Source organism: Acyrthosiphon pisum, chromosome A1 (assembly GCF_005508785.2).
Source record: "Acyrthosiphon pisum isolate AL4f chromosome A1, pea_aphid_22Mar2018_4r6ur, whole genome shotgun sequence".
Lineage (NCBI taxonomy): Eukaryota > Metazoa > Arthropoda > Insecta > Hemiptera > Aphididae > Acyrthosiphon > Acyrthosiphon pisum.
Genome location: NC_042494.1, coordinates 67,095,687 through 67,122,921, shown reverse-complemented (window position 1 = coordinate 67,122,921; position 27,235 = coordinate 67,095,687). Strand labels below are relative to the sequence as shown.

Here is a 27,235-nt window from a genome sequence, read left to right as displayed (position 1 = left end):
CTAGCTAGAATACGGTCTGAGACATGTTAACTCTGAAAGAAAACCGTCTGATAAGAACATTCAATGCCTTCCTCTTATAATATCGTCCAGTCGAGAGAGCGACGTCTATACAAAAGGTGTTGTGCTGATATTTTTAACCTATTTAATCAGTGCACTCTTCAGTTTCAATTTATGAACTGTCTGCCATGTTGAAATACGTTTTTGCCGTTAGTACCTACGCATGACTATCATTTTACGCCTACTAAAAATAAATCGGATCTCTATAATACCAACACCTTGTCACTCCGGCTCGGTAAATCATTATGTAACGACAGCCCCAGGATTAAATTTTGAATTCTTTGATTTGATAATGTTTTTCTGAAAACTGTGATTATTCACGTATTTTTGTCCAAGAATTTTTTGAATGGGGCACTGGGCAGCTACCTCGGATATTCCATGTGACGGAAAAATATTTCCCTCGATTCTTGTTTGAAAACTTACCCAAAAGCACGGGTACCGAATTCTTGCGAACGTTATCATCCAAGTAAGCTGCACCACAAGTCCAGTATAACGAACCACCCAAACCTAGCATCGCGTGCGCGGCACACAACAAAAAAGCAGCCACGTTCCACAACTGCTCGTTGTCGCAGTCTTCATACAATGGTTTGCCGTCGCAGATTTTCTCGTTTTGTCCTTTATTGCACATGAAACAAAATGTAGATATTTTTAGTATTTTTTTTAGTTGTATAAAGATCACTATAAGGCATAAGCATAACGTAGATGCCATAATAAATCATTCATTTATATTTATTTATTAATTAATATATTATAATAATACATTTATTAGGTAATTAAAAGTTAGCGTTTTTAATTTGATTCAAAAAATTATATAAGTTTAAGCAACAATTGTATAGAAATGATTGTTAATATTTTATTAGTGTTATTTTTATACTTACGTGAAATGTTACTGAGCAGAGAAGTGGAGTTCACGTTGTCACCGTATTCGACGGTGTACTGAAGGATCTCTTCACCTGGCCCATAAATGATGTGTGGCAGGAGACGAACGAAACAGGATAGACCGACGAAGAAGGAACCGATGGCCAACCAACGCGTCCGATGTCCTTTACCGGCCATGTGGGACGTCACCATGAACGATATAAGTGAAAAAAAATCCCAAGTGCTCGATATGATACCTAACAATGTATATGTATACGATGATTAATAATTATTCCAAACACTAAGATCTAAATATTCGTAATTAAAAACTATAGGGGAAATAAAAAAATCTAACTACGTATTACAATTTACAAATAATAAATATGGACAATAAATTCGCATGTAATCTATAGGTATAGTAATAAAGTTTAATATGTAATATGTATATACGAAATCCAAATACTAATTCCTATTTTTCAAAAATGACAAAACTTGTGAACTTAACATTTTGAATTGAGTTTCCTTCAATGTTCTAGATATGCAATATGCAGGTTTTTAAAAAAATCATCTATTAAAGATATGGGCTCATACACGAATTAGATTTCAGCAAACAGGAATCAAATATTTTTTTGTATATACAATTATTATTATATTTAATATTTTATTATTATTATATTTAATATATAATTGTGTTTTTGGTTATAGTCTACAGAAAATAAAATATTCATTATGATTGGAATTATTAGACATAATTTTCAAAGCTATAGGTAATTGGTGAGGAGTTATTTGGAAAAACCTTGATTTTTTAACGGGTGATCGTTATGTTACCTGTGCGAAGGTTACCGCACAACTTGGAAAAATCGACCATTTTGATTTTATAAAACTGATTTAATTTTAATTTTCCTATTATTTATCTTGTATATTACAAATTAAAAGTATTACAATGGTTTATAGATACGTTCTCATTTTTAAACGATATTCTCATCAAAAATTTTAAAATTTAATATAGTTTAAGAAGGGTTACTCCTCTCATGGGCAATACCATGCAGGGTTAACTATATAGTCAATTAGTTAATATAATAATATTAATATATACATTTGAAGATATCGTGTCAATAAAAGTCGTTAGATATAAAAAATATATTTAGATATTTAATTTTGTATGCCTTGTTAGTAAAACTTATAGTAATATTAACAATACTATATTGTCACAACTCAATGTGGTAAATCACAACTTTGTCAAACACAATTTACAGTTGTTAAAAATCTATTTAAAAAACAGTTATATAAATTAATCAAAATATACTTTAAAATTGTAATATAATAAGTAATAATTTTATTATTTGCTAAATACAGGGTATAATTAAAGCTTTTAAGACTTTTTACAGGTCCGATATGAGAAGGCAAATTATTGACGCAATCGATGACGGACAAGGGAATGGTAACGACATAGCTAAGAATATGACAGTGCTAAAGGCAATTCACATGTCACACAATGCTTGGATAAGAGTTAAAATTCCATGTATAGTGAACTGCTTTAAAAAGTCTGGTATGGTTCCCATAACCACGAATGAAGCCCTTGAACTCGATTTACCCGATGTACCAGTAGATATTTCAGGACTCCAGATAGACAAAGAAACCTTCAATGAGTGGCTGGATGTAGATGAGGACTTACTAGTTTTTCAAGTGATATGACGACGAAATAGCCTCTGAAATAGTTTCACACAAGGAACAGGGAAATGATGTTGGAGTGCATGATGAAGACGAAATTGAATATGCAGGGGACCGAATACCAGTAACCAGGAGTGAAGTATTCAATGCAATTAATACACTGAGAAGAGCTATTGAAGAGCATGACATAGGCACAAATTACTTTGATACGTTGAACAACTTAGAGCACATTATGATGGTTTCCATACCAAAAAAACAGGGGCAAATTACCGACTTTTTTAAAAGAACCTAAGTTTTAAATTTCGTATGTATGTATGTTTTACTTATTAATTTTTAAATTTAAATTTAATTAATACTACTGTATTTTGATATTTTGCACAGTCTTTTTAATGTTTTGTACAAAATAAAATATTATTTAAAAAAATTTTCGTTATTTTTTCGATATTTTTGAGTCGCCGTTTATAGTGATTTCCGGCTATAGTGATCAAATACTCTCGGACGGATGTGACCATTATAAGCGGCGATCACTGTATATTTGAAAATATTCATTAATATTCATTAAACATTTTACAGTCATGGTTATCGTGTTACAGTGACATAGCTTTATGCTTTTAAACCTGTTTCAACGATTCGATTAATATTAAGGGTGGTTCGCATGACACGGTGTAGTGTGAACCCCCCTTTATTCATTTTAAAGCGACAGTACTATATATACGTTTTAATTATAGGTAATTACCTACCGCTCATTTGACTGGAGAATTTAAATCTCTTCTCCATTGTAGTCAGTGTACCGTTGAAGTATGAGGACAACATGAATTGGTTGAGCCCCAACAGCCCGTACACGAGAACATACACCTTTTTGCTGGCAAATATCTGAAGCCACTTGGGCTTGAACAACCATATCCCGCAAACTGTGTCCTCGACAGCCGGGTCGTCCGAAGTCTTGTCACTCATTTTTTTCGATTCTAAACAAAATTAAATGTAAATAATCGATATAATAAACGTATATACTTATAGTTATAATGAGTATGGTGGTTGGTGCGTGATACTCGCGAGACGTACAGACTCATGTACCGCCCCCCCCCCCCAAAAAAAAACGATATAATATTGTCGAATATACCTAATATGCCGGGCGTAAGTGTTTCACGTGAGTTACATATTATAACATATTATGTACATTAAATATATCATTAGGCCGGCATTTATTTAATCTATATTAATACAGTTGAACACGGTAGGTATAGTATTTTTCGTTAAATTTACGATTATCTATTACTATCGCGTCCCGACAACACAAACACAGTATATTATGCGTCGCTATTTGTGTTCGGACAAGTATGGACAATACTCCACCATTATCCACCTATTTCAATAGGTTTGGTATAATATAATGATGGTCGAATAGAGGCATTATTATTGTAAGCATTTAAATATTAACTAATTTACTGACTTTTTAAAGAATACCACTAAATACGTCTTATTGACCGAAGTGGGTCTAGACATGTAGGTATTTTGGTTAAACATTATCAAACAAGCTTTTCGTGTTGTTTCATCGCAACCACTGCAACAAGTGCCAATAAAATATTACAATGTAAGCACAACGAGTTTTTACAATATTAAGTACAATATTAACATTCAACAAACTTAATAATTCACAGTAAATAATGAGTGGATTTTATTTTAAAAAAGATGTTTGCATCAATGTATCAGGACTTAATTGCTAAAAAATCATAAATCATTTTTGTTATGATTAACCTTAACCAAATCTATAGTATATTCAACAGGTTTTTTCTATTTTTTTTTTCATCAAAGACAAGGTTTTTTTTTGGAATTGAAATTATTATCGTAATACAACGCATAATCTGGCCAATATTTACTTTAATTTGAATGAAACCCGTTTCAATAAATTTTTAGTGTTTACATTCAGAATATAAAAACTAAAAAAATGTAGTTTATTTATACTAATATTAGGTAATTCATGGACACATCTAACTAACCAAATCTGTAAAACAATATGCTTAAAAAAAAACCCTGTCCTGAAACCAAAAAAACTTTTTTTCTGATTTTAATATTAGTTTCGATTACCGATATTTTTTTTCTGATTTCGGTTTAAATTATTATATTAAAGAGTAAAAAGGTGCAGGGCAAGTGATTAGCACTCTGCTGTAAGAGGCGAGTGGGTCACTGTAATCTGTGATGAATGTTTTAAGTTTGATCTCAATGATATAAAATCAATGTATATGAAAAACGATCCTGAGCTATGAAGGTCGTTATTCAGCCTATACAGTATAATGAAAAAATTTTAAATTACAAGAAATAACTGAAATTGTTTTTTTTCCATTTAAATATCTAATCTCATCCATATTTGAACTTAAAATATCTATTACACTGTGATTAGATTTTGAGGTTAACCTTTTTATACATTTTCAACCGTTAGCTATACAAATTAAACATTTTATACATTATTCACTAAAAAATAATTTGCAAATTTTCGTGATTTGTCAAGATTTGAACTTTAAATGCTTTCCTATGTATTTTTAATATTTTTAAATTGCTATTCAAACAACTTGTGAAGAACTTCATTGACATTTATAGAATAGAAAACTAAAAAAATAAAAATATAAAATGTCTTTAAAGTTTAAATCACTCAAAATGAGTCAAAATATTTTACCATGTATAGAAAATTTAAAATATCTATAGTTATTCGTTTTTAATTTACAATAAAATAAGTAAATCGTTCGATGAGAATTCATTAATTTACTTTGGGGTAGATAATATCATCTAATGTCAAAAAAATAACTTTTTCTTTACATCACCTACACTAATAAAAATTTAAGAACTATTAAAATTTAATGCAAATAGAAAATTTCTCATGCCATAGCTAAATGAAAATTTAAATAAACATTCAGTGAACATATTTTTATGTATCTACGGTTATTTATTTTTTTTAGAGTTACACCAAAAACTAAAATCGATTTTGTCAAAAACTGATTTTTAAATTGTAAAAGTTTTCTTGTTTTTTTAATTTTTGGTTTTATTTATTTTTCCCAATGCTTTTGAAAACTACTGTAAATTACAACTAAATTCACGTTACCACCAGAAAAGTTACTGAAGTTGAGAATAGAAGTATTATTTCAACTACTTACCGGCACTAAAAACCTACATTATTATAAAATCAATACATTTATCGCTCTGCTCAGAATCAAATCAGTAATTAGATAAAACTGAATTAATCTCTGGAATTCCTTTTTATTTACAACACTTACTTCAGTTCTTACATTTTACCGAGTACCTACCTATACCGATTACAGAGTATTATAAACGATAATATACATCGACCTATAGGCTATAGAGTATATAGGTACCACAGATATATACTAATACTAGATAGCCGTCTTCGAATATACCACCACAGAATAAGCTGAAACGCGACGCCATATGCAAAGAAGACAACTCGATAAACAAACGTTATCAACATTGGACTATTATCAATATAATATCATATTCATTATAATAGTAAATTAGTCTATGTGATAACGTTTGTTTATCGAGTAGTATTCTTTGCATATGTCGGCGTGTTTCACTGATAACGAGAAGACGGCTATCTAGTATTAGCACGAACTACTACATGTAGTAGTTCGTGAGTATTAGTATATATCTGTGATACCTCTCATTGACGAAGTACCTACCTACCTACATTCAGTACCAACAGAACGGTTGTCGGTTATGCATCTGCCAAATTTTTCCAAATTTCCAAATCGATATTTATCTTTTCTAATATTGGTTTCGGTTTTGACATATTTTTTGAGTTTTAACGGTTTTAAATACCGGTTTCAAACCCTTTAAATACATAAAAATGCATATTATAAATCCTAACCATTATACATTATACGTGTTTTGTTTTATATATTTACTGAAGTATTGATGTTGGGCTATAGATAAAACAATAGACAGGAAAATTAGTGTTGCGGAGATGAGAATGTTAAAGTGGATGAGTGGAGTGACGAGAGAGGACAGAATAAAAAATGAGTATATATGAGGTAGTATAGGAGTGGCTTCAATAGTTGACAAAATGCGTGAGAATGGGTTGAGATTTGAGATGGCTAGGAAATGTTTTTAGAAGAGAAAAACTGAGGCAGTTTCAGTGACGAAGAACATGAGTGTGGATGGAAAAAGAGGAAGAGGAAGACCGAAAAAGAGATGGTTTGAAGTTATAGAGTGCGATATGAGAATGACTGGTGTTTGTGAGGAGGATGCTAAGGATCGTAGTAAATGAAAATTGAGGACCAGGGTGGCTGACCCCGAATAATTGGGAGAGAAGGCGAAGAAAAAGAAGACTGAAGTATTGGATACAATTTTAATGTTTATTTCTACAAATTACTTATATAATTCTAAGTAAGTACCTACTTTTTATCTACAAATAAGGATTATATAACTGCCTAATCGCAAATTTTAAATTAGAACGTCAGTACCTGTTTGAAAAAAATGTTGGCTATAATAGTGCGGCAAACGAGCAATAGCTGCCTTATCCGTGACATTCAGTAATGATGACTTCAAAATCTTAACCGAAATCGGTAGGTAGGTAAACTAAAATATTATGGTTTTTAATGAGCTACACGTTTTCATGTTGTACGTGCGATAACAAAATATTATTATCTCTATATTATATAAAATGACTTTTCATGAGTGATTCATCATCGCCTAGCCGGAACCGCTGAAGCTATGAGTATTACATTTGGACAGTAGTTTTGTTTTGTTTTGTAGACACCCACTAAGAAAGGGTTTTTTCAAAATGCAACCCCTACGGGAGTTAAAAGGGGTAAACGTGGAAATAATTGATAGACTGATGCCCTGACTGATTAATTTGCCTCATCACCAACTTCACTGAGTCTGTAATCTAACGCAGGTAGATTGCCTATCTAATAATAAAATACTGTTCGCATAACCATAAGCGAGACTCACGGGCAACTCCACGCGAGATAGCTAAAAATTAAAATATAATATGATTTTGCTTCGATATGCACAGCGGGCAGCGGCCACAGCGAATTACACCTAAAAGGAGTTAATTAATCAACATTTTTTTCCTGGCAACGCCGAGTTATTCAGCTAGTAATATATAAATTCGTGGATGCCAGATGCGTAATAATTATGACGGAAACACGTTCTAACCTACATGCGTATTTTTATTATAACAATATAATACAAGAAAATATAGGTACACTATAGCCAATTATATAGATAACCTCGTCATATATGGCATGTACCTATTTATTTTATCGAGCACAAAAGCACATTGATCTATGTATATTTTAATTATTTATTGTGAATTGTGATGGGCGATAGTGATATCATATACTATATTACTATATCTATACCTACATTATAAAAACTAAAAATGAAATAACATATTATACAGAGTGTAATAGTAGTAATAAATAATAGTTATAATAAAATGAACTAATTGTAGAATAACTTTTGTTCTAATCAATATAACATTTTATTTTTAAACATATTATAATTAAGCGGGGCCGCAGCGTATCATGTTTTAAGGAGTAATATTTAGGCAATTCACATGGATATTTGGGCTATGTCTATGTGTGAGTAATAAATTATCATTAGTGTGTGTTTCTTAGAATCACTGTTATGCCGAGCCGAGTAACCACCGCCGCGCGGGATATATAACTTTCGTACGCGCCCGTACATGTCATCACTTTGGGAAAAATTAAATATATTTTTGTTACCATAAAAACTACTAAAAGCGGTAATAATTTAAGCATAGTTTCTGAAATTCCACTGCAATTTCGAAAAAAATGGTTAACCTTAGCTTTAAGCTTCTAGACTATGCTCTTTAGGAATCAATTTTTTGATTGAAATCAGATGTTTAATTAATTTTAATTTTTAAATTTTTAAAAAAACATATATTATTGTAAAAAAAATACGCTCCGCTCAGAATCCAAAATATGCTTTAAAAGTTTCAAGTGCCACAAATAATACTTTCAATTTTTAACAAAATAACTGTATATAAAAATTTAAAATGTCGTTGTGTCGTTGTGTGTATAAAATATAATAATATACTTCAAAAGTTTATAATATATACCCACGAATAATATTTTTAAATTACAACAAAATAACTAAAATCGTTATTCTTGGGTTTACTATGTGATTTCGTCCAAATTTTAACTTACAATAATTATACAAAAAAGTGTGTTTATATATTTTTATATTTTATAGTTGCAGAAATATCTACTTACGTGCATATGCATCTTGTTTTAAATGTTCAATCCGTTAGTTGAACATTTTATACATTTTTAACTACAATATAATTTGCAAATTTTCAGTTTAATAAATGTTGTCAACATTTGACCTTCAAATGCCTATAAAAAAAATCTTGCCTATGCATTTTTATTAATTTTTAAACTGATATTATAACAATGAGACATAATTATTAAATTGTCAAGCTTTTTGATCTAACGAATACAATTTTGTTGATGTTTATATAAAAAAACTAAAAATATTTAAGATATCTGTAAACAACTTAAAACGAGTTAAAATATTGTGAAAATGTTATCAAGTATAGGAAATGATAAAATAAATATTTGGTATCAATAGTATGTATCCACGGTTATTCGTTTTTGAATTACGACAAAAAAAGAAAATCCTTCTATGAGAAATCGAGTGAATATCCAATGTTGTATAAATTTGAATTTTAAACGCTCATAAAAATTTAATTTGAATTTCGGTAGACATTTTTTTTGATAAAGATAGGCAACAAATTTATGAGGAATCTTGTATTAAATTTTCAAATCTTAGGTATAAAGAGAAAAATTTTTAAGCATTCTTTACGCAAAATAATTTGCAAATTTTCGTGATATGTACGAATTTCGTCAAAATTGTAACTTCACACGCTCATAAAAAATTATTGTGGATTTACGATAAGTTTTTTTTTAATTTTTACTAGCAACAACTTATGCGGAAAATGATATTACATTCTAAACTTTTTTGACCAACCAAAATTTTTGTGAAAATTGCATGTATCAATGGTCATTTTTTGTAGAGTTACACCAAAAACCAAAATTGATTTTTTTGAAAACAGTTTTGCGTAAAAATTCCCATTTCCTCTTTTTTTTAATAATTTTAGATTCTGAGCGGAGCGAGGAAGCTATTGGTTTTACAATTGTGTTTATTTTTTTTTTTCCATACCCTGTATACATAATTTCTACCAGAAGAAGTGCTTCGATTTCAACATATAGTACCTTATCTTTTAGAAAATTGGATCAAGATGATACTTTAAGAAAGTCATTTTTCGATTTTATCAATAGTTATTTAATGCCACGGGGAAAACCACCGAAAAATTACAAAAAACGCTAAAAATGAAATTTTAATTTCTAACGCTTTGTTTATCACCATAGCAACGAATAAAAATTATAATATTATAATATAAATTCAACTTACAGGCTATAATAAATAATAACAATATAAAATATCCAGACTGACAAACCATATACGTTCAGAATCGTTTTTCTAATACAATGATATTATATCATTGAATTCAAGTCTAATACAATCCATTATACAACCCACTTGTAATCTACTGTACAGCAGAGTGACATCCACTTACTTGCTTTTTTTTGTTTTTCCTGGCATTTTTGAGAGTTACTATGAATTTTTTACTTTTGATAGCACTTGATTCACTTTCTTACTACAAAATATATTGATGTAAAAAATTGAAGCATTTTTACATTTTACTACCCCAAAAAGTGGTAAACGTGGAAAACACCCATCATTGTAAAATAAATACGTTTCTTTACCGCTCCGACCAGACTCTAAAAGATGTTGTATATACTATCTTAAAAAATAATATGGTCTTTAAGTTGAATCTCATAAACTTAATCATTTCAAAAATAAATAATTTGAATAAATTCTTATTGAATGAAGAGTAAACATGCTTGGCGAATCACTCTAACATGTAAAGTCTCTTGAGTTTTTTGTAAAATGTCCGAAAACATACTCAATATTATGTGCGTTGCCGTTTCAGACCTAATCGTGTATGATATAATGTCATTACATTGAAGTATTGTGGACAGTGGACACACGCTTTCACCATGGTATATTAGAGAAATATATCATTGCATACGTATTTTCAGTATTTATAATATTATATCATTGTTATTTCACTCGTGTACCACAGACCTCTACACATAATTCAACTACATAATATAGATATTTCGTATACTACGTTTTCCCTTCCTCATTTACAGCGTGGTATCTTATCTCTCGGTTTTCCCGAACTTCGAAGTTGGTACCTATATAGTCCGTCGAAAACCGTAATGAATGTGTTGTATCGCCTACACAGCACAATATAATACATATTATTATGTGCGCATAACAATAATGATATATTATTATTGTTAGTAATATTATTGTATAATAGCTATATTACATAATTATATGGATGATAATTTATATTATACACGTTTAAAAATACGGGTTTTAAGAGAAAGGACTTAAGTCAAAAATTGATACTTTTCAGGAGACACAAAAATCATTATAACTTTGTGAATTTTTAATATTTTTGTATTTTGTATATTTTGTATTAATAATTGTGTATTCATAATCATGTTTAATAAGTGTTTTGTTATTTTACTATTAAATATATTTTAGTTTTTATTTATTTTCTTCAAATTATAATGACTTAAGACCTATTGCATGTAATTTTATAAGACGTATGTCCTTTGTCATTAAAATAAGTTATAATTAGTGACTCAGGCCTTTTCTCATAAAAAAAAAATTCTGTATAACGACTTATTACCATACGCATTCTATATTTTATCTCGTAAACCAAATCCTACATAGCATCTACAGTGGTACTATTCAACGTGGCTTGAAATTTCACACAGAATTAATGTATAAACCTAAAATGTCCAAAATTGACTTAAGCCCTTCTCTTAAAAACCGTCCATTAAATGACTGAACGCTGACGATATGCGTTCAGAAAATTAAAGATTAAATTCACAAGTTTACAAGTCAGTAGTTATTGGAGCTTGTATAAGTAATTATACTTATAGGTGTAAAATATCGTTATAATGTAAATATTATAATGGTATCTATACTTACAGCATAAAGAATCATTTATGTTACCCATATAATAGTTTTCGTGCAAAATCAAGGATTATATATATAGTTTCGTGTATTATTTCATTTGCAGTACGCCTATACGAGCAGAACACAAAATAACATATATAATATTACATTTGTGGGATCGTCGCTGTATTATAATATATGTACGGTTGTAGTGACGAACAAAAAAGCGAAAGTATCCTATAGACTCGTGCAGCTACGTATGCTAACGGTGTCTCACGATTATAATAATGTTATTTGTTTTGAATTGTCTCTTCTCGACAATTATACAGAGTGATTCTTTTAATGGTAAGCACTTCCACAGTCTTAGAAAGTATGAATGTTATTTAAAATATTTTTTTTACATAATTCTGTGCCATTACTTAACTGCATTTTTGGAAAAAACTTACACTTTTACTATTTTTTTTTTTTTTTCATTGCTATTTTGAGTGATATTGTATGTTTTTAATTACACATTTCTTAGCAAAATATTTTTTTAAGAATTTCAATATGTTATATAAAAAAAAAAAATAATTAATAATTGAGGGGACTGCAAACGGACAATTATTTAAACCAAAATGTACCAATATTAAATCAATCATCCCGATGGACCTGATAACGCAACAAAAGTACAAGACTGCTGAAAACTGATTTGAACTTGTTATTTGTTAATATGTCTACTTGAGATAAATCAGTCCACTTTTTTAAAATTTCGTTCCTAAGCTCCTGGAAATTTTAAACGTTGATTATTCGAAATTTATATAAATAGGTATCTTAAAATGTGGCCTCATCGCGATATCAAGTAGACATATTAATGAATTAAAATCAGTTTTCAGAAGTCTAATAGCGTTACCTATCTGGTCCATCGGTAGGACTGACAAAAAGTACATAATATTAAATAATTAATGAGCATAAATTGTTTACTACGTTCACGCTCCGCTATTTTATTTACACACAATCATGAACACTAATGATCTCACTTACTACGCACACATTTACAAGACCCGCATACATACAATTTGAAAATTGCCTATTTTGAACTCCTAAAAAACGGTCCTTTTACAATCCCCTTAACAAAATAATGTTTTATAATATTTAACTTTAAAAAGTGAATTTAAAATTCTTTCTTTCAATGCATTAAAAAAAAACAAAAAAAAAAAATAATGTTTTTTAGAGTTCCCTTTATTACCATTATAATTAAAATATATCGACTTTAACAACGACGAAGGTCGATACTCATTTTTTACAATCCCTATTCAACACGTCAACTTAAAATATTCCTAGTTTAATTAAAATTTTGAGATTTAATTTAATTTTTTATTTTTTATTTAGTGTATTTTTTTAGGATTTAATATATTATAATATAGGAATATATATATTACGGGGCGTCATTAAAAATGGTCATTATCGACATCATCACAGTAATAACGTCGTGGGTTTCAAAATAATATAGGACGTACATGTAATTTACCTTACATAAATCGAGGTAAACTGACACACGCATATATTTTCGCAAAATCGTCAAACGGTTACATCTCGTTGCACCCGACCTCGACCTTCTATTCATGTAACACGATAACTGCAATAACTGCATAATAACTGCAATAACTGCACCGAATGCACTATGGTTTGTTCATATAGGCAATTGTGTAAAACGCAATAGGTATACATAATATAAATTACGCGTACCACACTACTTTGCAAATCCACCATTAGCAATAATATTTAAATCGAAATACTATAATATATTATTATTATACATTTATACCTATAGTTATACAGTATAAGTTTATACTTTATAACAATTAACAACTATGTTTTCGTCAAACATTATAACATTTACGACTAGCCGTGGCGGAAAGAAATAACATATAGGTATACTTACGACTTTTAACTAATGATTTCTTCCCCCACGTCTGCACGATTACATTATTAGTTGTGAAAACTTACACAATATTATATTGTCATATAATAAAATATTGTATATTGTCTTTTATGATTTTGTTCGTTCAAAGATCTAATATCAATGCGATTCGCGATTCATATATTTTAATAGGTGGCAATGTCTATGAATGAATATTATAATAATCGAAAGTTCATAGTGCGGGGACCTAATTTTTATTACATTTATACGCACTATCCTACATATTATATATTTATCATGGTTGATATATACAGGTTGTTGCAATCGACTCGGATTGTTATCATTAGAAACAAAATGGTTACGTAAAGGGATATAAGTTATATCATGTAACAAATATCAATTTTTCTTATCATCAAAAATACGCTGACAAAAGCTAACAAATTCAAAATCCCGCGCATACATAGGTACTTGATTATTATTGTCTCCCATTTTTGTTTTTTTCATCAAATATTTGATTGACAATTGAGAAAGGGTATATATGCAATAACCTTGTATATTTCAACCATGATATTCATAATAAATTATATTACTCAGTGTTAACACGACAACAAGCACGATGACACACTAAATTATTGTTCTGATATTATATTATAATATTCTAATTTTAAAATTATATGAACTAAAAAGAAAAACCCAGTAGCGTATCGAAAAGTATACCCTACAAAACATTTTGCATTGGTACGTCTTTTTAGACGACGTTTCTATATAGTACAAAGTATAAGCTATAGCTATTAATATTCCGGCCAAAACTCCTATAAAATGAAATTTTCAACATTTTACGAATAATATTTAAACACAATATCTGCATACGAAAGTTATTTCATGATATGAATAGAGGTACACGAGTACACAACACATCATATTATTATATATTCTAATATTCTAGTATTCTACCATAATTTATATTAATATTATATTATCTAGTATTCTAGTACACTAGAATCTAGTTACAAGGTGATAATTTCAAAAGTTAACACTTTTTACATAAAATGCTATTAAAGTTTTTTGCGCAATTTGAATTAATTATACAAAACAACCGTTTTGAGGAAAACAATTGTTTTTTTTTTCGGTATTTTTATCACTATCATTTAAAGGTAATTGTTCTGTTGGATGACAAAGTACTTTTATAAATTCCTATTCCCAAACAAAATATTTTTATAAAAATGTTGGACGAGTAGGTACCTATTTAATTAGTTATAAATGTATAATAGTTATAACTTATAAGTACCTATAATAATATTAACGTCTATATGAGCAAAGTAGTGGGTCAACATTTTTACCGCCATTCATCTAAACATTAATTATATATTTATAAGTTAATTAATTAAGTACATAATCGTTATAAATTATATTTTGTCAGAAAATTAAATTAAAAAACTAAAAAACTAAACATCAAAAATTGTAAAAAATATAATCTGTTTTCAAAAAATTAGTTTTGTAATTAATTTAAATTATGCAAATAAAAATAATTTCAGAAACGTCAATATTATTCAAAATAATAAACGCTCTCCTACTTTTAACAGAATCGCTCAATCACCCAATATAATAATATATATTTTGATTTCTAAACAAATTATATTAGAATACCTACGAGTAATACATGGTGTTATGTTAGTATACCTATTGTATATTATATTAAATTATAGTTTCGATGATCTCTTTTGACGCGGATGTTCGATTTTATTTAAATCGTGATTCGTCATTGTTAGATGGTACAACGACCAAAAATATGATTATTTATTCGTATGCCTATAATTAAACACTGATATAAATCTTATTAAATATTATGTAAGCCACTAATGCAAATAACAATCAACTATGTATCTATTAGAACATTTGTATAGATATAATGTTACCTACTACTATATATTGTATTCAACAATAAAGGTAAAAATATATTTCGAATGCATAGCCATGAATCGAACAGCAGGTCCGCACGAATATACCATTTTTTCGAATAATAACCACAGGTCTGCATAAACCTCGTATCTCTGCACAATTGAAATATCTAAAGCACTTGAGCTCCGTATTTAGTATTTACCAATAAATCTTTTTTTTTCCGAGTTAATCGAGGAACGGAGGAGGAACCGCATTAGCATTACTTCTCCTAATTTACCAATAAACCTGAAGTCATATCGATTCTTACAAAATCAATTAGCTTTTAATTTAAACCAGTTATAATAATATTATAATATTATTATGATATCGCTATATATCGCTGTAAAGTCATGTTGAAAAATGAAGCAACATTAGACAGAACGACAAGTATATAATTGTGTGTCTTTTCATGCCAGATTTAGCGATTCGATTGATTCAACACATCCAACCATCCCAACATTGCAATTAATTTTATAAAAAATATACTAGTTATGCAAACGTATACGAATGAATTCTGCTACTGAAAATGAATGTAGGATAATTAGACACCTAGAGAAAATTAATTTTGAAATTTAATATAAATTAAAAAATTTAATTGTATAATGAAAATAAAATTGATAGGTACCACTATATCTGAGTTTGTAAAATGTTTGGCCTCATTTAATAATGTATGATTTTAATTTTAAATTATTAGTTTAACTATAATATTAAATACATTATGATATAATATAACGAGTATTTTTTTCTCGTTTAGGCAGACGTGCTGCAGTTCTTACTTATGAATACATTTTGAAAATGTTTATAATATTATTTGTTATTATTTTAGATTATTAGTTAAATTATCTGAGTAATAATGATGAGCAATTTATTTCTTGATATATTAAACGTGTTTTTATGTCTCATAAAAATGTTAATTATTATTATTTAAACAATATGTAGAAAATATCTTTAACAGAGTTAGTAACACTGTCGCAATAAATTTATTGTGTGGAGTTACGGTTCCAAAAATAAACCTTGTATTATGGAGTTACGGTATTATTTTATAAAATGGCGGTAATTCGTGAGTAGTTATGGTGCACATGAATTTTATTCGGGTTTTTTTTACTGCATCGTGTAATGCATTACCTACCTACTGCATGCCTACTTAGTGTTACACTTATTTTTTTAATACTTTTCCACTAATGCGTTGCAAAACAACATTTTTTGAACTGTAACCCACTTTTTGTTTTTATTTTTGAATTAAATTCATTTTTTTAAACAACTTTGATTTATAAAGTCTTTTTTATCTTAAAATTGACATAATGAGGTTGAGTTAAATTTTCGATTTGTCTCTTATACATGTTGTTTAATTGTATTTTCTAATTGTCTTTCTACAGTTTTCAAATTTCTATGCGATTTCATACTATTGCGACACCACGCGTCCTAAGTTATTAAAAAAATCATACGATATCACAATATGGAACTTTGGAAAATTGTAGATGGACGGATTTAAATACGATAAATAAAACATGCATACCTATATAACTATATACCTGGACACAATTTTTTTTATAATTTATTATTTTACTTCGCAATACTAATATTTTGTTTTACTAGGTTTGTGGATACAGTTCATTCTGAATGTCTAGTTTACCGAATTATAAGCGATTTAAATAGATGGTTGCGATAGTAATATTATTTACATACATTTATTACACTCATGATTTCGTCCGCCAACAATTTCATATCCACTAGGCGCGTATATTATTGTATGTATAATATTATGTTGTTATGCATTATTATTATGACGTTGCATTATTTAGACGGTGGTATATTATTTTCGCGTATATATTTTAATGCGAGACTTCCCGTCGATCGCGCTTAATTAAAATAATAAAAATTTAGCGGTCGTCGCTGGGTACACTTACCGTGGTCCTCCCGGTGTGCAGGTCGCATACAACAATTTTATTATTATATTATATTATTATCACGTATACAACAAACGGTGATATATAGACGGCAAAATATTGCTCTAGTAGTCCGTCCGGTCGCCGCGCGAACGCATATTTTATAATGACGACGATACGTCGACAACTACCGCCGCCTCATAAGTCGTTCGCGATATCATCCGAAAACGACGTGATATACGATTATAATGGTATTATTATTATTGCAATATGTATACCTACGTATCACTCACGCGCTAAAAAATTCCAAAATCTCGCGAGGTCGTTATAATATTTTTAAATAAATAACTAAAACAATATAATCAATGCGATAAAAAGAAATCGGTATAACTGCAGTAGGTAATAATATTATTATAACACGAACGACAGATCGCCACTGCAGCTGCACCCGACCGACGAAGACCGCGGCTTGTACACTTATCGCTGGCAGTCGTTGCGCGTGTATATGCGTACGACAGTATATTACGTACGTACGTACGTACAATAATATAATAATATAATATAATAATATGTGGCTGTGTTGACTTGTAACAGGTACGAGTGTGTAAGTGTGAGTTGTGCTATACCGTCATGGCACGGCGAAGAGAAGAGTCGGGGCGGTAATGAATAATATTATGTTATAATATACGGTGCGATCGCGGTGACGGTATATTGTTGAATCACGCACAGTGCGCTTCCCGCGAATCACGTCCTGCTGGTCGCTCGGGACTTTCGTCGAGTGAGTAGACCTACCTATATTTTGGAGCAAAAACACGTTCGTTTAATAATATTATGTTGCCCACGAATTACCATTTAAATATTATTAATCGATTAGTTTTTAGGATACGTAGCGGTACATCTGCACAAGTCGGAGTCGGGGTTAACCGCTAAGACGACTTGCAGTCAGTCGTGTGTAATTTTACTGTTGTATAGTCGCTGGCGAAAATTCGCAGAGAAACCGAAGGCCGCCGAGCGACCGTTTCTGTGGTGACATCGAGGTGAATTCACTTAAGTTATGAAATTAAAATAATTTATCATTATAGTGGATATTTAATGCTTAAATCGTTTTCAGTCCAGTCAACAATAATAATTATTGACGATAATAATGACCAAGAGCACGCGTCCATGTCGTCAAGTTAATAATATAATATGTTATATATTATGTACCTACTATAGCTTTGAATTGATATGATCAACAAACCAAATATTTGACACTTAAAGTTTGAAGTTAATATTTAATATTATAATATGTTAAAATATTTTAAAATTTTAAATACATAATGCTAAATATTTTGAACAATAATTGTACGTTATAGATTTATATAGCATAATATTGCTATTCCACACTAATCATAAAATGCACCTTATTTTCCGCTTTTTATATTCAACTCGAGTTATGATTAATTATTATGAATCATATATTCATATTCTTATGAATATATTTAAATTAAATTTAAATGAATTTTACGTGTTTAATCAGGCGTGGACTAGCTGGGAATTAAGATTAGCAGCATCGCTTGCTCTTAATATATTTGTCTAATATATATTATTATATATTTAAAGACTCTAGACACCTAATGAACAGTAGATCGTTACCAAATTACGATTATTAGTAATCTAATATTGTACAATTTTGATTAGAAGTTTGTTGTAACTTGGTACTTATTTAAGTTTTTAACGTATATTCAATATTTAATATTTTTTTAAAACAAAATTATATATATTAATATTTTATAAATAATCATTTAAATCTTTTAAATTTGCCCCAACATTTTTTGTTATTTGCCCTTTAAATTGTGTAGCATGCCGCGCCTGTGGTCAATTATTTTTGAGCCCGACACGGAGGTATTATAACTAAAATTTGATGTACACCTATAAAAAATAAACAGACTTTTTTTAAAAGAACATAAGACTATATTTGTAACAACTATGATGATTTGTTAAGAGCTAATAACAAAATTATTATATTGATGGTTTACTGTATTCTAAAATTCTACGAAATAATAACAACAATAATTATTTAATATCCATTAAATAGTACGATAACAAACACAAAAAATTACAAGATTACGTGATTCTCAAGGCACAGCAACATCACATCAGTCTGTAAAAAGAAAACGGTTGTACAAAAATAATATATATTACTATATTATTATTACACAGTATAAACACCTTAGACTCCGTCGCCAAATCACTAGTCGGAGCCGAGTTCTTTGAGTTTGTCGAACGTCAACTCTCTGATTTCTTTGGCACTGAGTTCGATGTCAAAGTCTTGTTCCAGCACTTGTTTAATGTCGGTTCCCAGCAACGAGTCCAAGCCCAGTTCGGTCAGTGTGGACGTACCCAAAACATTACTGATGTCTTTGATACCTGCATGTACATAATATACAAAAACAAAGTATAAAAATCGATGTAAAATGTTTTGGTATAGGATAATTAAAAAAAATCGTAGAGTGTATGTAATACCCATGGGATAGGTTAGGCATTGAAGCCTATAAAAAATAACATCATATTATTATGTGCATTTTTTTATACTACACTCACCTAAGACTTTGGCGACGGCGTCGATAGGCCCAACGGACACAGGCACAACATTGGCCATCTTCTTTTCCGCAAGAACCGAACTCGAAAGCACGGCATGTGGCTGATTCAGGTAGTTGTCAACAACGTTCAGACATGACGCGATCCTCTGAGGCAAACTACCTCCAACGATTGCGTTGTTATCGTCCAACGCGTCCAAAACCGGACCTACGTCTCCAATCGCACCCCATTCAACGACGGTCTGAAAAAAGGGTTTTCTTTTTAAACGTTATTATTACGACACACCGCTATAGGACTTTTTCGTAAAAATTGAGCCAGAATTTATATTTTAAAAATGCAATTAGTACAAAGTAACGTTAACGATATTAGTTAAATACTCTATAAATAGTATTTATTTTATGTCAGCCATGTCCACTATTTTTGTCACCGTATTAGCCTTTAAGTATAACGTAACTGACGCGTAATGCTGTAAACACAAATATTTTGTTAGTATTTTATTAATATTTTGTTTCCTATAGTTTTTGACTTTTATTTGCAAATAATAAGATTTATTACTCGTTAATGTGTATAGTATATAGTGTGTGTATAGACTATTTCATAGTTTAAAATTACTATTTTCCTATTTGAAATTCAAGTGTGGCCACCACATACTATATGTTATTAATTCTGAATAATCTTCAATAATGTAATAATTTCAAAATAAATTGTGTTCTTATTATTTTATTTATGTCCGTTATCACCTAACATTTTGGTCTTTGAGGTGGTTAAAATGCTTGGATTTTAATTTTTAGCATGGTTTACGGTTAGAAAATTGCTACTAATAAGAATTTTGGGGGGGTCAAAAATAAAACATTTATCAGTACTTTTCAAAATAATCATAAAAACCATAAAAAAAATTAAGGAAAAACGAGAATTTTTGCGCAAAACTAATCTCAACAAAATCAATTTCCACTTTTCTTGTATACCACTAGGTAATTAATCTCTTTTTTGATAAATATTTAAAAAAAACTTTAATTATCAAAATATACATAATGTTCGTGTTTACAGCCATATTCACTTGTCTTATGCCATTATCTAGGGTAAATAAACAGTAACTGCTTTAAGATTATGTATTTAAAATACACTTTCTACAAAGCTAATCATTCAACTAATCAAAAAATGCATTTTTAAACTACACGGGAAGTAATATTATTTTAAACACATAAAGCTCGTCATATGCCGGTAAAAACTGTAAAAATTTATTACCGATGGGTATCCGGCTGCTTGTCGAGCTTCGGAGATCTTTCCCAACACCGAGTCGGTGTAACCGTGGTCGGCCTGGCCGGCTGTGCCATGACCAGAAGTTGCTGAGGACCAGACGAAGAAGTGTTTGAGTTTTGGACACAGTTTTCGGGAAACCTTGTCGAGATTGATGACGGACGTGGCTTTCTGGTCGAACGCTGAGCGGAAATCGTCCACGGTCAAATCCGAAGCTGAGACGTTGTGTAACACTTCTTCCAGATGGATTATTCCTGCGACCTGTCCCAATTGGTTGGCTTCTTTCAGCAGCTTTTCGGTTTCTTCCGGTTTAGTCGTATCGTATTCAACGACGTTGACTTCGATATTCTTTTCTTTCCACCTCCGCATGAACAACGATTGGAAACCGGTACGGACTCCCCCGCTAGACACCAATACTAATTTTTTCGCACCTCTGGTCACCAGGAAGTTGGCCATTTGTAGACCAAAGTCGTTAAGACCACCTAAAATATTCAAATGGAAAATTAAAGAACGATCGTTGGTAACCAACAAAATTAGATATTTAAATAAAGAGTTCAAACACAATGGTTTTGCAAGGAACTGTACTTCGATATTTTTTTTACTTACATATAAGTTAGAATTTTTTTTTAAATTTAAATCCATACGCACCGATTACGACGTATGTCTGTTCTGGGTCGACAAATGTTTTCCGTACTGCCAATACTTTTTTGGACACCGGAACGACTAGTTTTTTCGATTCTTCATCACGAATTTTTAATACAATTTTACCAAAATAGTTGAAACTTACGGTCTTACTACGTATGTAAAACGAAAATAGTTAGACGAAAATTTCAAAAAAAGAAAGTTCAAACGTATTGCTTACTCAAATGCTTCTAATAAACTCTCGTCAATAGAGTAGACCGTCGTGGGCAACGGCTGTACTTCACCGGTTTTGATTCCATTCGCTATGAGTTTGTAGAGCTCCTGTTTATCGGTTAGAGAATATTTGCCGTGGAAGAGACTTCTCAAGTTCATTTTTATAATGGTAATGTTCTTCAGGTTCCCGGTAACACCTGATTTGTAGTCACGCGTTTTAATTAATTAAATTTGTATCGGGTATAGCATAGTTGTTGTAATATTATAAATAGTTAGGTTCACTTACCAATGGATTCGATTGCTTGCTTTTGTTTTTCGAACTCTACGATACGTCCACTTTCCGCCACAGTGTGAATGAAACTCTGTAATTTAAATGGAGTGGACTCGAGCGTGTTGAAGATCAAATTCACACCATTCCCGTTGGTCTTCTCGAGAATCTCTTGTTCAGCGAACTTGCTGTTGACGACATTGTCATTAGAGATCTAAAACACGGTATGTCTTATGTTTAAAATCTAAAATTTGCAATATGTCCATATAATATTAGTAATTTTACGACGAACCTTCGGGTACATTGTCTGTAGGTATTTTCTTTGCGATTCGTTCTCCACTCCAACGTATACTTTTACGTCGCTGTCTTTTAAGATATTGAGGGCAGCTAAGACCGTATAATTTGTACCAGAGTTAAGGTACACTGATTCGTTCGGTTGGAGTTTACCACGTATAAACAGTCCGTAATAAGCCTAAAATGAAATAATATCTTATTAATTTTAAGTTAAGTTAGTAGACTGGTGAAATTATTTTCCAACACTGTATTTGTAAAGTACTAGAGAGAGAGTCAAGAATTAATATGTATATGTTTGAATTTGTATGATAATTCTAGGTTAATCTCTTATCAAAGATAAGACATAAATAGTTAACCTAATAATTAAGATAATTATTAGGTATCTTTAAATTATTAAGTAATTAAGTTGGCTGCAAGAATATTTTATACGTTATAACCTTTTAGGCTGATCAAAAATACAAATGAAGAACAGAAGTTCAAAATAATAGCCCCTTGAGATATCCCTGTATTAATTATGTAGCTATATCTGAGATTGATAATCAATAACACATTCAGAAGGGATGGTCTGTAAGATGAGAGTGAATTAAAACTAAGAAAGTAAAAGGTAGAAATTTTAGGAATTTGAATAGAAATCTTTTATTCTATATTTTGTCGAAATCCTTAGATTGTTTAGAAAGACACAGGTACCTACATTGTACAATACAGTTTATTTTCGAGATATGTAGAATAGCATCAAGAGCTCTATTAAGTTGATGTACCATTCTATGTTTGGCTTTAAAACCAAATTGAGAAAGTGTATTAACACTAAGGATTGTTTGAGAATGCATGTGAAAAATTATTTTAATGAATGAATCGTTTACTAATTTTTGAGAAGTGTCTTAGATAACTGATGGTTTGTGCTTGACAAACATATAATTCAATTTTAATACATAAAACGTGTACATATCTATACACATATGTAGTCCCACTAGAATTTACTAAGTAAACATATAATAATATAATATTAACTACCTATATATATTTTAATGACTTACCAAAACGTACGCAACGGAAACCGTGGACGCTTGTTCGAGGGTCCACTTGTCGGGAACTTCCCACAGGGTTGAACTGTCGGCTAACACGTGCGTGGCGAGGGCGCTGCCGGACACCAGTCCAAACACCCTTTGTCCCTTTGCGTTGCGGCCGGCAAATTCTCTTCCCAAAAATGCACCCTGGTCGGCAGTGTCCGTGTTGAAGAATGGCAACCATGAGCGCTCAGCGAACAGCACATCCATGTGATTCAGCGGCGCATAGTATACGGTGCACAGCTCTCGTCCTGGATAGTCTTCGGGTCTGCGGAGCAAATATAATGGTTAAAGGTTGAAGAAAAAAAATCAGATCGATATCTCCGTGTTTTACGAAGGAAAATATTATTATTATTTGGTTACTTGTAATATTGCAGGCGGCCTTCGATCCAGCTCAGCGTCGACAGGTCTCCAACTTTTCTAGTAGATATATACGCGAATTCTTTGGGCACAACCATATTGTCGGAATCGTCTCCCAACTGGAAGTGTCGGTTGCTACCCCAAACGCCGTCGCGATAAACATTGATCAGCAGATCTTTTTTCAATTGCTTCTGATAGAAATCGGAAGTCAACGAAAATTTCGGTGCTTTCGGGTCTTCGATGAACAAACATCTGAATATTTATGAAACATTAAAAAATATTTGCGTAAAAATTAATTATAAATAACTATATGATCATATTATATAATAAGACATAAGTAGTCACCTCAACGCGTTTCCGTTTTGTTCCAATCGAATACAATTTACAAAACCTAAAATTCCGGAGTATTCGACACCTTGGCTAACTAAAAGCACTTGTCGAATTTCTTGTTCTGCCCGTTGGAGAGCAGATTTGAATGGTTCGATCCAAGCAAAGTCATTCCCTGTGCAGTTCACCACGATGGGTGCGGCGGACCAGTTCACATTCTAAACAATCAAATCCCATATAATATTATTTTTTCTAGCCCGTCGCTTGTTTGATGTACAAAATAATATATTCATTTACCTTTCGGAGGAGAACGAATGTTTTATTATCTTTGGATCTTAAATTGGCCACCAATTCCAATCCTGTCGAGTTAAGTTGTTGTTCCGTTGGTTTTTTGCTTTCGACAAACAGTACACAACCGCCAACTTTTAAACTGTCGGCAGCGTTTTTCGCCAAAACCACGTTACTTAGTTGGTCGGCGACTATTACCAGATGACAGTTAGAATCGATCGGTTCCGGTTTGTACACATCCTTTTCCACGGCTCGAACACCGAATTCATCGAGTTGTTCCGTAACAGGGGCTGGCTGGTCGGTAAACACCGTTATTTCCACCTATAAAAACATTGAATACTAATTTTTTTTTCTCATACTTAATTAATATACTCATACGCTCGGCATTGGCTCGGTATTGATCACATCGATGACGGATTTCGCGTACAGCGATTCCGGATTTCTCCCAGTTCCTACCTCGGCCACTTTCAGTTTGAAAGCGCCTCCGCTATTTTCAAAAGCTAATTGAACACATGTGTCCAGAGCGTAAATTGTCGGCTGAAACCAACGGCGACGGATTGAAATATATGATTATAATAATATAACATTTTATAGTGTTAAAATTAGTTTTCGTTGCATTTTTACAGTTTCAAACAAAACTATTGATTTTTTTCTTGAATTTCAGGCATGTCGAAATCGCCTAACGAAACATACTTGATGTAACTATGTGTCATATCAAAGTTAGATAAGATGGTGGCTTCGGGATTTGTTGAAAATATTCACTATTTCACGGGAATAATCGATTTAATAATATTAAATAATCGATTTTTTATAGTTTATAGCGATATCATATTATCATGTCTAGATTACCCACAAGAACATTTGTCCCGATATTTTTAGAACAGACCTCGTGAAATAGGTACAGTTGAGTTTCGATAACTCGAATATCAAAAAGGATAAATATTTATTTGGTCAAACTTTTTCAAGTTATATACTTCATATTATATAGCTTATAAACACTTAAAGGCTCAAGAAAACAGTATGAATTATGAAGGTTTTCGAGTTTTCTAGATCTGAGTTTTCGTGAACTAATCTATTTATTCGGACTTAATTTAAGTTGTTATCGTCTGTTGTATTGTTTAAATCTAGCTGACATTTATGTTATAATCATAATTCATAATATTAGATCTATTGCTATAGCAGTTGATAATATTATATTATAGTGTTAATAATATTACCTAATTGTTATAAATGTTCGGTTATTTAAAACTATTAAAACTGTAAGGGTCATAGAAAAAATAAAATCCAATAAAATATTTGATAAAAAGTTGGATGTTACATGCTAAGAAAATCTACTATAATATGTATAAAAACATTAAAAACTATATTTTTAACCTTAATAATTTGTTCACCATAATATTTTCATGTACAAATGTGAACAAACTACTATTGTTTAAGATATAAAAATATATTATGTTTAGTAATATTGTAATGACTTACACCATTTTCCCACATAGTTTATATACATTAGGTATTAGGTAGGTACATTATAGTATTGTATTACACTAATATATTTTATTGTTTACCGTATCAGAAACGTATGGTTGGAAAGTGTAAAACTCTAAATTAGGATCTTTTTGACCTTTATTTCTTATTGGAACCTCTTCTAATTGTAATCCACTGACTTCAACGCTTCCGGCCTTAATTACATCAACGTATTTGTAATAAATAGCTGGGATAACTATAATATCACACATAAATAGGTATAAAAAAACAAAATTATAATATTTTTCTCTGAAAATCTTAATTACTTATAAGGTTATTACCATTTTGCTTTTGTTGTATCGTAGGATCGATGACTACTTTTTTTACGAATTTCGGAGTATACAAATTATAATTATCCAATTGCAACACTGGTATTTGAAATAGATTTTCTAAAAATGCTAACCAATTTCCATCGAAATTGACGTGGTATCCTATATAAAAGCAATACATTTATTTATAATAACATTTCGTAAGTGAAATTCAAAATCAAATCATTTGATTTTATATACGATTTTATTAAGTCAGTATCAAAGGTGGGCATTAACTAGTTAGTTTATTTTCTAATCAACTTATGAACTTAACTAGTTTAATTTACAGTTGAAATAACTTAGCTTTTCTCAGTTGACTTTAAAAAAAAAATCTATTAAGTTGAAAACATTTTAATTTTTCGTTTATACATAAATATTACTATATCAGTATAAAATAAAAATAATCCAATACAAAAACACAAACATTTCTGTCCCTTTTCTTGATAACATAATTTTGTGTATATTAATATATTTTATTAAGCTGTAAATTATTTATTATGCGAGTTGCAATTATAAATGTTTGAAAAAAAATTAATAATTTTAAATTACAAATTGACAATTGTTATGTTTTAATGCTATATAATTTATATATTTATATATATATATATATATATATATATATGAAGGTTATGAACTCATCTTCACGTATTATGACATTCAATTGCTATACGAAAAAAAAAATATATATATTTGTTAAATTAATTATTTGAGATGAGTAT

The 27,235-nt window shown here is 30.3% G+C and overlaps 2 protein-coding genes and 1 long non-coding RNA gene across 5 annotated transcripts in view; 1 reads left to right on the top strand and 2 right to left on the bottom strand.

Annotated features, from left to right (window-relative positions):
* The window catches only part of LOC100167754 (solute carrier organic anion transporter family member 74D), a 24,044-nt gene extending 6,179 nt beyond the window's left edge, over positions 1 to 17,865 (bottom strand). For both annotated transcript variants that reach the window (XM_029487403.1, XM_029487404.1), the window contains exons 1-4: positions 17,413 to 17,865; positions 3,327 to 3,551; positions 936 to 1,172; positions 481 to 672 (exon numbers count right to left, since the gene is read on the bottom strand). In XM_029487403.1, coding sequence (XP_029343263.1) covers positions 481 to 672; positions 936 to 1,172; positions 3,327 to 3,551; positions 17,413 to 17,440 — 682 coding nt within the window. In that variant the 5' untranslated portion in view covers positions 17,441 to 17,865. The remainder of the gene's footprint in view (positions 1 to 480; positions 673 to 935; positions 1,173 to 3,326; positions 3,552 to 17,412) is intronic.
* Positions 17,786 to 19,358, top strand: LOC103309312. Of its 2 annotated transcripts, none has more exons than XR_510679.3 (4): positions 17,786 to 17,921; positions 17,986 to 18,169; positions 18,266 to 18,428; positions 18,503 to 19,358. It is a non-coding gene; the product is annotated as an uncharacterized LOC103309312 (long non-coding RNA). The 2 variants fall into 2 exon arrangements; XR_003839056.1 differs by having other exon boundaries at positions 17,800 to 17,917.
* Positions 19,322 to 27,235, bottom strand: part of LOC100158857 (fatty acid synthase) — a 20,607-nt gene continuing 12,693 nt past the window's right edge. The window contains exons 18-32 of the mRNA XM_003244205.4: positions 26,490 to 26,639; positions 26,250 to 26,404; positions 25,063 to 25,221; positions 24,694 to 25,005; positions 24,415 to 24,614; positions 24,073 to 24,321; positions 23,680 to 23,977; positions 22,644 to 22,823; positions 22,370 to 22,565; positions 22,091 to 22,280; positions 21,877 to 22,022; positions 21,217 to 21,710; positions 19,975 to 20,212; positions 19,603 to 19,800; positions 19,322 to 19,534 (exon numbers count right to left, since the gene is read on the bottom strand). Coding sequence (XP_003244253.1) covers positions 19,625 to 19,800; positions 19,975 to 20,212; positions 21,217 to 21,710; positions 21,877 to 22,022; positions 22,091 to 22,280; positions 22,370 to 22,565; positions 22,644 to 22,823; positions 23,680 to 23,977; positions 24,073 to 24,321; positions 24,415 to 24,614; positions 24,694 to 25,005; positions 25,063 to 25,221; positions 26,250 to 26,404; positions 26,490 to 26,639 — 3,143 coding nt within the window. The 3' untranslated portion in view covers positions 19,322 to 19,534; positions 19,603 to 19,624. The remainder of the gene's footprint in view (positions 19,535 to 19,602; positions 19,801 to 19,974; positions 20,213 to 21,216; positions 21,711 to 21,876; positions 22,023 to 22,090; positions 22,281 to 22,369; positions 22,566 to 22,643; positions 22,824 to 23,679; positions 23,978 to 24,072; positions 24,322 to 24,414; positions 24,615 to 24,693; positions 25,006 to 25,062; positions 25,222 to 26,249; positions 26,405 to 26,489; positions 26,640 to 27,235) is intronic.